We start from the raw sequence: 12,351 nt of genomic DNA, 5'->3' as shown, positions 1-12,351 counted from the left end.
ACGTGTGAAAGTATGGCACAAGCTCCATTCTAGAAAGTAGCGTCTCATCCTTTCCTTTCTCATACAGAAATTAACATCATGAATCGTTAAGCTGCTCTGGACAGTCCATAGCTCTACTGAGCACCACAGTTGCCATTTCGCTGGAGCAGGGGTCTGGCCGTGCTGAACAGCTCATGGTACAGGAACATAGCGTAACAGATCATGTAAGGAGGGCAGGAACACTCCTATCTTTCACTGTAATGAAAGATCCAGCCTTTACCTCTAAACCTCACCTTAGAGTCTTGTCCATTCTTTAGCCTAAATGTTAAGATAGTTGGCACGAAAAAAAATGCCCTTATGCTTACTGTCACGTAACCAACCACCGGCAGTGGTCAGCTATCCTAATCAGGGTGGGCTTCCAATCGCTTGAAAATTCCCCCTTGGAGCCAATGCGAAAAGACTGAACAAAATTCACAGTCATTCTGCACAGCGCACTCTAATTCCAGACATAGCGGCTCCCAGGAACCAGAGCCAGGGAACTGCAACTACCCAAAAACTTCTCCATGGCAAACATCTAAGTCCCCAGAATGGAAATGAAAAACACAGCTGCTCTTTTCTAAAATAACAGCGTCTCTGGTTCACTGGGCTGCGATTCACCCCTTCAGAGACAGCCAAGAGAAGGTCTCTGCCTCACTGAGCACCCACCCCAACCCTTACAACAGAGCTGGGGTGAAAACAGTAGTGCCTACACTTGGTGCCTAGATATTATGAATGGATTGACTTCCACCTCTTCTGAGGAGGAAGGCATATTGACTTCCTTATAAAAAGTCATCTTTTTTTCTTGCAAGTAGCCTAAAATCATATTTCCTTCCAATATTCAGTTTTTCACTAGATGAGCAGAGGTTGAGAGCAAAGGAGTTAATTCAGGTTGATGGGAAGGAACGAAGGAAAGAACAAACAACAGAGTGAGAAAGGGCTGCATGCTATTTTTCAAAAATTCATTTGGAAATGGAATTTGTCCCACATGTAGGTCTGCCATCCATCTAGGATTTCTTGTTAAGGAACAAAATAGTTCACAGTGCCTAGTTATTACTTTAAACCAACCACCAAGTTTGTAGCATTTAAATCCACAGAGATGCCCTCTGTTGCGTTAGCTAGAACTGTGGCTGCAGGATAAATGATTTCTTCAACTGTCACATACGTCCCTGTTAAAAATCCAACAACTCCAATGACAGCTATAAAAACGTCTTTAAATATTGTCCATAAACTTAAGTTTTCCTTGTAGAAAGTGAGGATTTCAACCAGAGGCGGCAGAATCAGTGCCAGAGTGCTGCTGCTGACGGCTCCAACGAAAGAAATCACCAGGTCTAGGCGAGGGATCAAAACTGCTACAGCACCTAAAACACAAGAAGAGTAATAGTGGCTTCAGATTCAACACGCTCATGAAAACCAAAACTGTGATAAACATATAACCTAGCAGTTCATGCATTTTAAAAAGTTCTGTCATTCACTATTTTTTCAGCTACAAGTGGGGTATTATAGATTAATGAAAGTACTCGTAAGATACAACTTCATGCTCGTGTGAGATACTCAGTTCCAGTTCTGAATTTCTGCACGAGCTGGAAGAGCTTCAAGTTAAAGTTTTCTTGTACTTACAGGGTAAATAAATTTGGCCTGCAAATCATAGAGAAATGAGAAATGTGAAATTGTACGCAGACTTTTTACTTTTTTGGTTGTTGCTGGGTTTTTAAGACAAAAGAATAAAGTCCAGGAAGAGTAGGGGAAGGTGCTGTTGCAGACTGCCCAGGAGATAGTGGGAAAAAATATATTGCTATTAATTACTATATATTACTAATAATCTAAAAGTGACATAAAATTATACAGCAGGAACCAAACCCACTGGCCACCTGGCAGTCTCACAATCATTTAAGTCATTTTTACCTACAAACTCGCCTCTTGAAAAATCTTCGTCTATACAATTGCATTCAATTTGTAAAATATCACTATAACAGCTGCCCAGTTAACGAAACGAGAACTTAGCTCTGCCAAGAGACAAGTCTGAACACAAGATCCACTAAGCCCTTTAGCACAGCACAGCCAGTCTCACCTCCTGAATCTACACCACTCACAGAAACAGAATCCACTCTGTTGGACCAGAAGCACTGCTGGTTTTAACCCCTTTGGCTGGCAAGCAGAGGCAAGGTACCCCAGTATTAACTCAGATACACCAGTTGCCACATAACGTTTTCAGTCCTGTATTAGAAAACAGTGGAAATGTCTGTCTTTTTTCCCTTCCATGAATATATCGCTTTCTAGCTGTCAGACATTAGCGTAAACATCCACAGCGTCTGCCTGGTCACCATCTTCTATCACATCTCACTGGGACAAGGAAGCAATCAGGAAGAACACGAATGGGGAAAACTGGTGTAAAAGCCACTAGCAAATCAAAAATACCACATAAAATGATTTGGTCCTTCCATACCTCCCTTCTTAACTATTAAGCCATAATAAAAGGATGTTTGGCTTTAGAGCAACTCTTCCACCAACCATATATTATGTAGAGGATGTTTATGGCAATAAACAAATGGAACAAGCAGGAAGGAAATCCTCACATAAGACATGAGGACGAAAACCAGAAGGTGATTATCAGCTTTACAGTTTCTCAAGATGAGCTTTCTATTTGTAGAGCATCTCTGCTGTGGGAGAATGCCACCGGCTGCCTCAAATTTTGACAGCTTCTGATTCAGAAAGGCAACGTACCCAAATTCTGTCAGGGCTGATGCTCTCCATTGAGAATATCTAACTTGGGGAAAATTGTATTGGCAAATACACTCAAAATTCACGTGCAGAAAACAACAGTTATCTGCTGCTACCAGGTAACCGTTTGCTACACATTTTAATAAAACTCCTAAATACAGAGATCACACGTAAAAAGGAGGTAAGAAGGTATGAGCCCATAGAGGGATAAAGGATTATCCAGCCCATCCTTTTTGAAAGAACCATATCATGCACAGATCTGCCAAGAAAATTCAATTAACTTGGTCTTGCTTGTCATGTCTGTAGTTTATTAACACTTTGTGATTCTACAGAGATAAGAGAGGCACCACGTGGCCAAAGGAAACTTGGGCAGAGACAGAGGTGTCCTTCAGGAAACCTTAGAAATACCCTGACACTCAAAAATAGATGAGGCAAGTTTTTTATCCCACTGTTAGGATGGACCCACTCAATGCCAAACAGTTTCTTCCATTGTATGAATATGACATATAAAGACTGGAAATGTCACATCTTTGCACATTATCTAGGATAAAGCTGAAAGAAATGAGAAAGAAATTGTGCCAAAGTTAATAAGTCACAAAGTACCCTCCTCTACAGCTTTTGTGGCCATAACTCCCCTCAAACCATGTAAGTAGGCACAGCGAGTGCCCAAAAAATATCGGATGAGTGCTCAGAGCAGACTGACTGGCAATCACGCTTGATACTTCTACAGCAATGCACAGTTCATATGTAATTGAAAAGTGCAACTGAAGTATATTTGCAATGACTGGTAAAATTCTCAGCTAATGACTATGTTGAATGTGTTCTTCTGAAGCAAAAGAGAGGGCTGCACATTTGTTATCTTGCCAGTTTAATAGATGTAGTGGATGTACTCATTAAATATAGATTTTCAACTTCTGTAATAGAACTCTTTCAATTCTACATATGTCCAGAATTTAGAAGGTAGTCATTAATCTATAGTTCACAGTTCTGGTTGAAAAGTTTTGGTTTATTACAAATAATGTAATACTTTTTTCAACTGGAAAGAAAACGAGACTACAGTTTGTTAATTGCTTCAGGTTACAGAAAAGCAAAATGCTGTGTGTTGGTTTGGATCACCTGAAAAATCTGTCTGGCTCATATGAATTTGTATGAATCTGGGTATTACTGCTAGATGAAGTTTGGAAATGCGTTTCAAGGTTTTAATTACTGTATTATTTATCCTCTAATAAACCAAGAGATATACAACTCGTGTTTATTATCTACCAAAAAAATGTCCTCAAGAGTTAAGAAAGGGCTTCCAGGAGAAGTAAACAAAGGGCATTCCTACAGGCAGAGACTGATTTTCCCAGCCACACATAGGTTTTAAAATACAGAGTCAAGAAGAAATTGTGAACTTTCACTAACAGTCATGAAACTTTCTAGCTCGGAAGCTCTGAGAATCCCAACTGAAAAAAAAAAAAAAAAGTCCTACAGTACCAATACGAGACATATTTATTGGCCAATTGTCTTCAGGCTCTAATGAAAGAGCATAAGCCATATGAACAAAGTGTCCCACAGAGATAACAAGAGATCGCAACATATTAATTCTACCTTAAACTCTACAGCCTAATCTCAAAAACTAGTAATAATGGATTCTCCAGCCAGTCTCAGCCACAGAGTCATCTGGTTGTGTCAGTTGGGCTTTTCTGGGGGAAGAATACTATAGTCATATGTTTACTTTCTTAAGGGACGTATCATCCCAGTGAAAAGATACCCTGAATTTTACTCTGCTTATTTTTTATTGCTGCTTCTTTTACAACTTTCTCTCCTTGTTACAGGATCAGCACGCTACTAGCCAGACTTGCTGAGGTAATCTCAGTGAGATTGCTGGGGGAAAAAAAAAGTTTTGTCATTTTTGCTACTACCCAACCTAAGTGCATTACAACTGTATATGAAGTCAAATACGCGATTACCATATTCCAATACTCCCTCTAGTAATCAAATACTGAGCTACTTTATGTCTACGAAAAAGTAATGCATATGCCATGCTAAATCCTTGAGCAAGACAGGCACTGCTATAATTAAAATCTATGGATATAAGTAAAGACTGAATTATAATTTTGGTCCTGTCCATACACAGATCAAAAGCAAAAAGTATTATGAATTCACTAGGAGATTTTGATGATACAGTTCACTTTAAAAGCCTTTTTTCCACATTTCTAGCAGGAAAGCCAGACAGCAATTTTGAAATTTAAAAGGCTAATAATAATGATAACGTCTACTAATTTTTCCTTTAGCCTAATAATAAAGCAGTTTAATATTTATTTACTAAATTCATTACTTTTCAGATAGTACCAGATTTTAGATTTTATCTAAGTATTCAACCATACTTCTGACAAAAACCGGGTCAGCAGTAATTATACATGTGCATCTGAAGAAAAGAGGTAATACATATGTTGCCAGATCAGTAGTATGGCACAAGCAAATTGTCCTAACAGTGGTTTTTATAAATATACATAGTCAAAAAGACTGAGGGCTTCTTAAGCATGAGAAATATTGGATATTACTAGGAAGTGGTAACTTCATACAGATGAAGAGCAAAATAATTATCTCAAGTGACACACAACCAACGTTCTTCAAAGGCAGTAATAGTGCTGAAGAGGCCCCTGTTCTGGCAGGTCAGCACACCCCAAACTTACTCTATTTTTTGTACCACTTTTCCAGGACCATATCAGAAGCCTGGGGCATTGGTGTATTAAAGATGGGTGTCTGACATACATACAACTTTCCAAAAGCACAAAACAAAACTATTTTTAACAGACAGATGCCTACAATGCCACAGAGTCCCTTCCAGGAAGAAAAAATGCCTACAACTAAATGTTTGCCAAAGAACTCTGGCTGTAGGCAAAATGACACTTCACAATACCAGTCTGAATCCTCCTTCCTATTCTAACATCCCAGGCTGTGCTCTCTGTCCATCTTTTCTCCCTGCAGTAGCGCTCAGCCGGTCAACTGGCATCCCCGTCTTCCCTTCCTCCTACTGCATTGTTTCCTGGATCCCCTTCCCTAATGCAGCACCTTCCTATTTCCTTCCAACTCACTCTTCCTTTTCTGCAACACCGCCCTCCACATTGCCTGAGGTTTTTTCCTTTACCTCCTAAGAGAACAGAAACCCACTTATCTGCTACGGACTACCCCAGGAAGCTCAGCAGGGTTGGCTGAGAGGAGTTTACATCTGCAAGCTGGACAACTTACGAGTCAGGATATCTACATCTTCTCAAGTGGTCATTTGACCAGAGAATCCGTGTTGCGTTTTTTTGTACGAATGCATTTCCATGCTCTGTACGTGAGTTATAGCTTCCGTCTTGGCTTGATGGCAGGCAAACCAGTGCGTGCTACCTCTCGAACATCAGGACACTACAGACTTATTCAGAGAACCACAATAAATCATATATCCCTCTTTTATAAAACAGTAGCATACTACATCACAATTAAAACAATTCACATTTTAAAAATAAATGACAGAATCTAACAGAACTTAGTATTTCAAGAAAAAGTGGGTCATCTAAATAAATAACAAAAAAATGCTTTCCCTGAGTTTCACAGAGGAAACGAAGCCATGTTTTGATACACATGTACAAAGAAATATGAGACCAAGTAAAACCTGTTGCTAATCTGAAGACAAACTAATGCAAATAATCACTTAGGAGCACTTGCAAATAATTTACAGGGCTTTGCACACAGGTAGAAAGAAATCTACATATTGACGGATATAACAAAACCAAACAGAAAAAGGAACAAAGTAGAAGAAAAATCGCAGTTACACTACAAGGTGACAAATTCTACTTTCACATTGGAGAGAAAAAGAGATACAGCTTGCAGGCAGGACAACCACACACATCATATGGTTTGGCTTTATTCCCTTTGGAATGAAAAACTCTTTCATCACTATCTTCCTGCAACATACAGCATGCAGAGGCAGAAAGTACTTCACATCATTTGCCCTCACACTACAACTCACTCTTTATGATCGCTTTGTCCTATGTTAGTAGGAAAGACTATACTCATACAGGAGAAGACAGTTTAAATATCCTTACCCTTCACCATGAGAGGTAATCAAGGACACTGTCCCAACACACAGCAGAGCTCTAATAACCTGTTTGGAGAACGGGCAGATCCGTCCCTTCCTCGGGGCCCTCCTCATCACTTTCTCAAAGATGCACAAGTAAATTAATTTTTTACAGCACTTTGCATCAGAGATTTCAAAGCTGTTTACAGAAGGTTTTATATTTATATTCTTTTTATTCCTTATGCAGAAATATGCACAGAGAATGACATCAGACCAAACAGCGATTTACTAGGGCATTGAGTCCAGTTTTATTACCAGACTACCTAAAATACCTACAACCAGGGCTAAGGATTGGCACATACCACTGGTACAAGAGCCCCTCTCCAGGACAGCATTCTCCCCATGCTCCACTAATAAAAATCTTTCCCCTCTAGTTGCCTGAGCTTTATACAACACCCAAATTCAGGCAGAGTATTTCGTTCAGATGTCAGTTTCCAGGATCTGTGCCCATTGCCAACATGAGCCAGCAATGTGCGCTCACAGCCCAAAAGGCCAACCACATGCTGGGCTGCATCAAAAGAAGCGTGGCCAGCAGGTCGAGGGACGTGATTCTTCCTCTCTACTCCGCTCTCATGAGATCCCACCTGGAGTACTGCATCCAGCTCTGGAGCCCTAAAGATAAGAAGGACAACAACCTGTTGGAGGGGTTCCAGAGGAGGGCCACGAAAATAATCAGAGGGCTGGAGCATTTCTCCTCTGAAGACAGGCTGAGAGTTGGGGTTGTTCAACCTAGAGAAGAGAAGGCTCCAGGGAGACCTTATAGCAGCTCTCCAGTATCTGAAAGGTGCCTACAAGAAAGTTGGAGAGGGACTTTATACAAGGGCATATAGTGACAGGACAAATGGTAGTGGTGTCAGACTGGAAGAGGGTAGATTTAGATTAGCTATTAGGAAGAATTTTTTCACTCTGAGGGTGGTGAGACACTGGCACAGGTTGCCCAGAGAAGTTGTGGATGCCCCATTCCTGGAGGTGTTCAAGGCCAGGTTAGACGGGACTTTGAGCAACCTGGGCTGGTGGGAGGTGTCCCTGGCCATGGCAAGGGGGTTGGAACCAGATGATCTTTAAGATCCCTTCCAACTCTGACCTTTCTATGATTCTATGATTTTAAGCAGAATTCAGTGTCACAACAATCCCATGCAGGAGGACGCTGAGTGAGCAGGGATAGATTTACAGGGACAGGGGTAGAGCAGCAGCAGTGTGGCTATAAGGCAATTCTTCTCACCACTCAAGTCCTCAGGACCACTCGGAGTGACTTGTCCACTCCTAGTCAAATGTCAAAGTGGTAGTTAAGTGGCTTGGCTATCTCACCCTCTCCTGTCTGCCCCCCATCAGATCTTCAAAATTAATGTCTTTTTAGTCGGTACCCAGCTTGGATAGCAACACGTAAAGGAAACCAGGCAGCGAGACACTAAGGAATCTCCTCATAAAACCAGCTCTTCATAAACCAGCAAGCACAGGTGCTTGGCACAGCACACGCTGGATTATGTGCAAATATATTTTGCCATTTAATTACGTACATTGCATGGGCTTAAAGATGACATCTGGTTAGGCTGTTGCGTTCGAAACGCTACACATATTCATCTCTGCAGTAAATTTATTTGAGCTTTGCTAGGATACTTTATCATATAAATCTTTTTAAACATAATTCAGTGAAATAATGTAAACAACTGCTGTAGGCAGCTAGATTCAACAAATGAATGTAAAGCATGCAAAAGACTCGTTAATATTGAGATCTAAATGGATGATCCTATACCATTACAGTACTGACGCGGTTCCCACAGCCACTCACTCCCCTTCAGACATCTGATTCTATGGACCCATCAAAAATGAGTCTGCAATTAAAATTCTGTCCCCTTTGTCTCAGTGTCCTAAAATAAATTGCGACTCTTGAGACAGCTGAAGGGCTCCCAACAGCACAAGCAAAAATTAATGTTTGCTCATCCAAGGACAAGACCATTTTTGCTCCAGGGAGCAGAGCTGAAGAAAAGAGTTGAGAGCAGCGGCTAAGCCGTGGAGAGCCAGCTGGGCTGCTTCTCATGCTGCTGGAAAGTCTTATTCCCCTCCACTCACCATGATGACCCCATACTCCCCAGTCTTTCTCTTGGACGCACTATGTATAACAAGCTGTGCTACAGAAAAGGCAGCAGTGATCCACAGCTACTTTGCCATCTCATGCCAAAAGCAAGACCCAGGCAATAAGAAGGTAAAATCATTTTATACAAAAAACAGTTTGCCTTGCTTTCACTCTTGAAAATAAAAATTTCATTATATACCTTTTGGTTACTACACAGTAAACAAAAAATGATGTAATTAAGATCAAACTGACCGTACTTAGCTTTAATCTTAAGCTACTATACTTTGTTCCATAAATACTAAGCATGTACATAAGAAGAGGGAACATTGCCAAAGACACCTTTAGGAATAGTTAAAATTACTGACCTTTATCTGTCAGGCTTCTCATCCTATTTCATCATCAAATTTTATATTTCTTTATTAAAGATGATTAAAGGAATAGCTGATTAAGATGACAAAAAATATATACATTACTGTGGAATCCTTGTGTCAGAATAGAATCCATCAGGATGCCAAAAATCATAATAGCTGTGCCAGATAATTTATTTTCTCTAATTACCATCTAAGGACTACAAAATTTATTTAATAATAGATTAAGATAGATCTCCCTTTCCTCTCCCCAGGTATTAAATAAATTATAGAACAAGGAGATTCTGTTCTGGATAACAGTAATAAAACTTCTGAGCTAAGCGTCTCTAACCTGTGTTTGGGGGTGTTCTATGCGCTACAGCTTCCATTAGCAGGAATGCATTAATTTGCAAAATTTCCAAACATGAAGATGTATCAGACCAGCTTCCCTAAGGAGGGAACTCGTGACAGAACTCTAACCTAAAAAGGCAGTACAGAGGAGAGGGAAGCAGGGACGTGCTACAAAGGAGAAATTTAGAAACATCACATGGACATGTCTGGATGCTCTCAGGAAAGCCAAAGTTTATCTGAAGCCGAGACGTTCAAGGGATGCCAAGGGCAATAAGAAGAGCTTTTACAACCACACTGGTAATAAAAAGGCTGAAGGAGGAGAGTGTGAGCCTGCTGCTGAATGGGGTGTGGGATTTAGTGAGAGTACACGCAGGTAAGGCTGAGGTACTCAGTGTTGCCTTTGCCTCAGTTGGTCTCTCAGCCCCTGTGATCAGTGAAAGAGCTCAATGAGAACTACCACCAGTAGATGAGGATTGAATCAGGGATTACTTAAGAGAAGTCAAACCATAACCTTCTACAGGACATGACAGGTTGCATCTAAGAGTGCTGAAGAGAACTGGCCAACATCCTTCTAGCACCACTCTATATTGTCTTTGAAAAGTAATGGCGATCCCCGGTGACTGGGAGAAAGTAAATGTCATGAAGAAAGGTCAAAAGAATAATCCAGGGAAATACAGGCAAGCCAGGTTCACCTTAGTCCCTGGAAAAATCATGGAGCAAGTCATCTTGCAGCACGTTCCTGGGCACACAAAAGAGAAAAAGGTGTCTGGGCACAGAAAATGGATTTATCTAGGGTAAATCATGTCTGACCATCCTGATTGCTTTCTCCAATACAATGACTGAATTTACGTACGAGGGGAGAGCAGTAGATGTTGTTTAACTTAACTTTAGAAAGGTCTTTGACGCTGTCTCTGACAATATTCTTGTATCCGGATAGAGGGAAATCAGATGGGTAAAATCTTACTGGACAAAAGAACAGTGGTTAATGGGTCGTACTCTACCTGGAGGCTGGTAAAAATCCTACAACTAGTAGGGAAAGTAAAAGCTTCCTGTAACTGTAAAAACATTAAATGACCACTTAAGATGACATGAATGATGTTCTTTAAATGTAAAAAATGATAATGCACTCCCTAAAATACTAATTTCTCACAAAAATATCCCCATAGCACAAAGTAACGGTGCTGAACGTGGGCTGACATCGCATTTAAGTCCAAATTAATTAAAATCATTGATTTTTAATTGTGATTCAAAGCTGGATTTAAATTGGTATTTTAGCAGTGATACTTCACAGGGTTTTTTATTTCTTAAATAAAATGGATACGTCTTATTATTTAAATAATAGCAGTGATAAGTATCTTACAAACCAAATACTTTAGTCCCCAGAGAAATTTTAGCCACTTTCAAATGGGGAGCCACCCTGATTTCACACAATGTTAAAAGTTAATAAAATTTAAATAAAAAAATTAAATAAAAAGCTAAATAAAGCAAATTCTTGGATTCTCATGCAGTTTTTAAATATCTGAATTGGCCTGCTTATTTTGGGCAGTGAAAATGCAGAGCTTTTTGGTAAGATCAGTACCTATTGCATATGGTATGTACTATATTATTACTGACATGTTAATAAATAACCTGTGAGTTTACTGCAACATATCAAAAGTAAATTAAAAAATAATGCCCATAAAAAGACAACAATCCCACTGCAGTGGGATGACCAATGCATTTCCAAAATAATGCTTTGCAACAGCTGGTGTCACAGGCATGAGTTAGTTAAAGCCTGCTGTGTTGATTGATGATACAGAAAAAGAAGCTGCCGAGCGCCTTGGCTTCCCAGAGAGAATCAGGTGCAGTAGCTAGTTGAGGTTCAGCTCCCTGTGTTGACAGTCTTAGGCAGATTAAGTGTTGAATTATGGCCTGCAGTCCCAATCCATCAAAAAATAGTCACCTGCAGATGTTTTTAATCTTAATATCTTGGCATTTCACCTCGCAAAGTGAAGTTCAGAGAGAGCAGCTTGCTTCATCGTGTAGGAAAACCCGACTGCCAAAGGCATCGCTGCCCACAGCTCAGCAGGGGGAAATTCACGCACAGCGTGGGCCGGAAGCATTGTCCTCTCCCCCAGTCATGTCAGCTGGGCTCGCTGCAGGCTGGTCACTCTTACTGCACGGGTCACTCTGCCAGATGTCTGGAAACACCCCCTGTACACTTTGCACACTCAAGAGAAGGGTTCACCCTTCTTAGCACACATTCTTAATTTTTTGTGACCAAAGTAAATCAATACCCAAAATAAATACCTGACTGCACATCATAAGCTTGTACCACTATATAGAATCATAGAATGGTTTAGGTTGGAAAAGACCTTGAAGACCATCGAGTTCCAACCCCACTGCCATAGGCAGGGACACCTCCCACTAGACCAGATTGCCCAAGGCCACATCCAGCCTGGCCTTGAACACCTCCAGGGATGGGACCTCAACAACCTCTCTGGCCAACCTGGGCCAGTGCCTGACCACCCTCACAGTGAAAAACTTCTTCCTAATGTTCAATCTGAACCTGCCCTCTTCCAGTTTAAAGCCATTCCCCCTCGTCCTATCACTTCATGTCCTAGGAAAAAGTCCTTCCCCAGCTCTCCTGTAGGACCCCTTTAGGTACTGGAAGGCCGCAATAAGATCTCCCCAGAGCCTTCTCTTCTCCAGGCTGAACAGGCTGAACTCTTTCAGCCTCTCCTCATAGCAGAGGT

The 12,351-nt window shown here is 40.8% G+C and overlaps 1 protein-coding gene across 1 annotated transcript in view; it reads right to left on the bottom strand.

The window, feature by feature from the left end:
* Positions 1-1,017: 1,017 nt before the first annotated feature.
* Positions 1,018-12,351, bottom strand: part of SLC36A4 (solute carrier family 36 member 4) — a gene marked incomplete at its 5' end in the record, with an annotated part of 109,621 nt that continues 98,287 nt past the window's right edge. Inside the window, one exon of the mRNA XM_082490775.1 lies at positions 1,018-1,376. Coding sequence (XP_082346901.1) covers positions 1,069-1,376 — 308 coding nt within the window. The 3' untranslated portion in view covers positions 1,018-1,068. The remainder of the gene's footprint in view (positions 1,377-12,351) is intronic.

The sequence above is a fragment of the Vanellus vanellus genome (assembly GCF_965231255.1).
Source record: "Vanellus vanellus genome assembly, chromosome: 1".
Classification (NCBI taxonomy): Eukaryota; Metazoa; Chordata; class Aves; order Charadriiformes; family Charadriidae; genus Vanellus; species Vanellus vanellus.
Note: the sequence above shows the minus strand (reverse complement) of the source record. Positions and strands in the feature narration are given on the sequence as shown.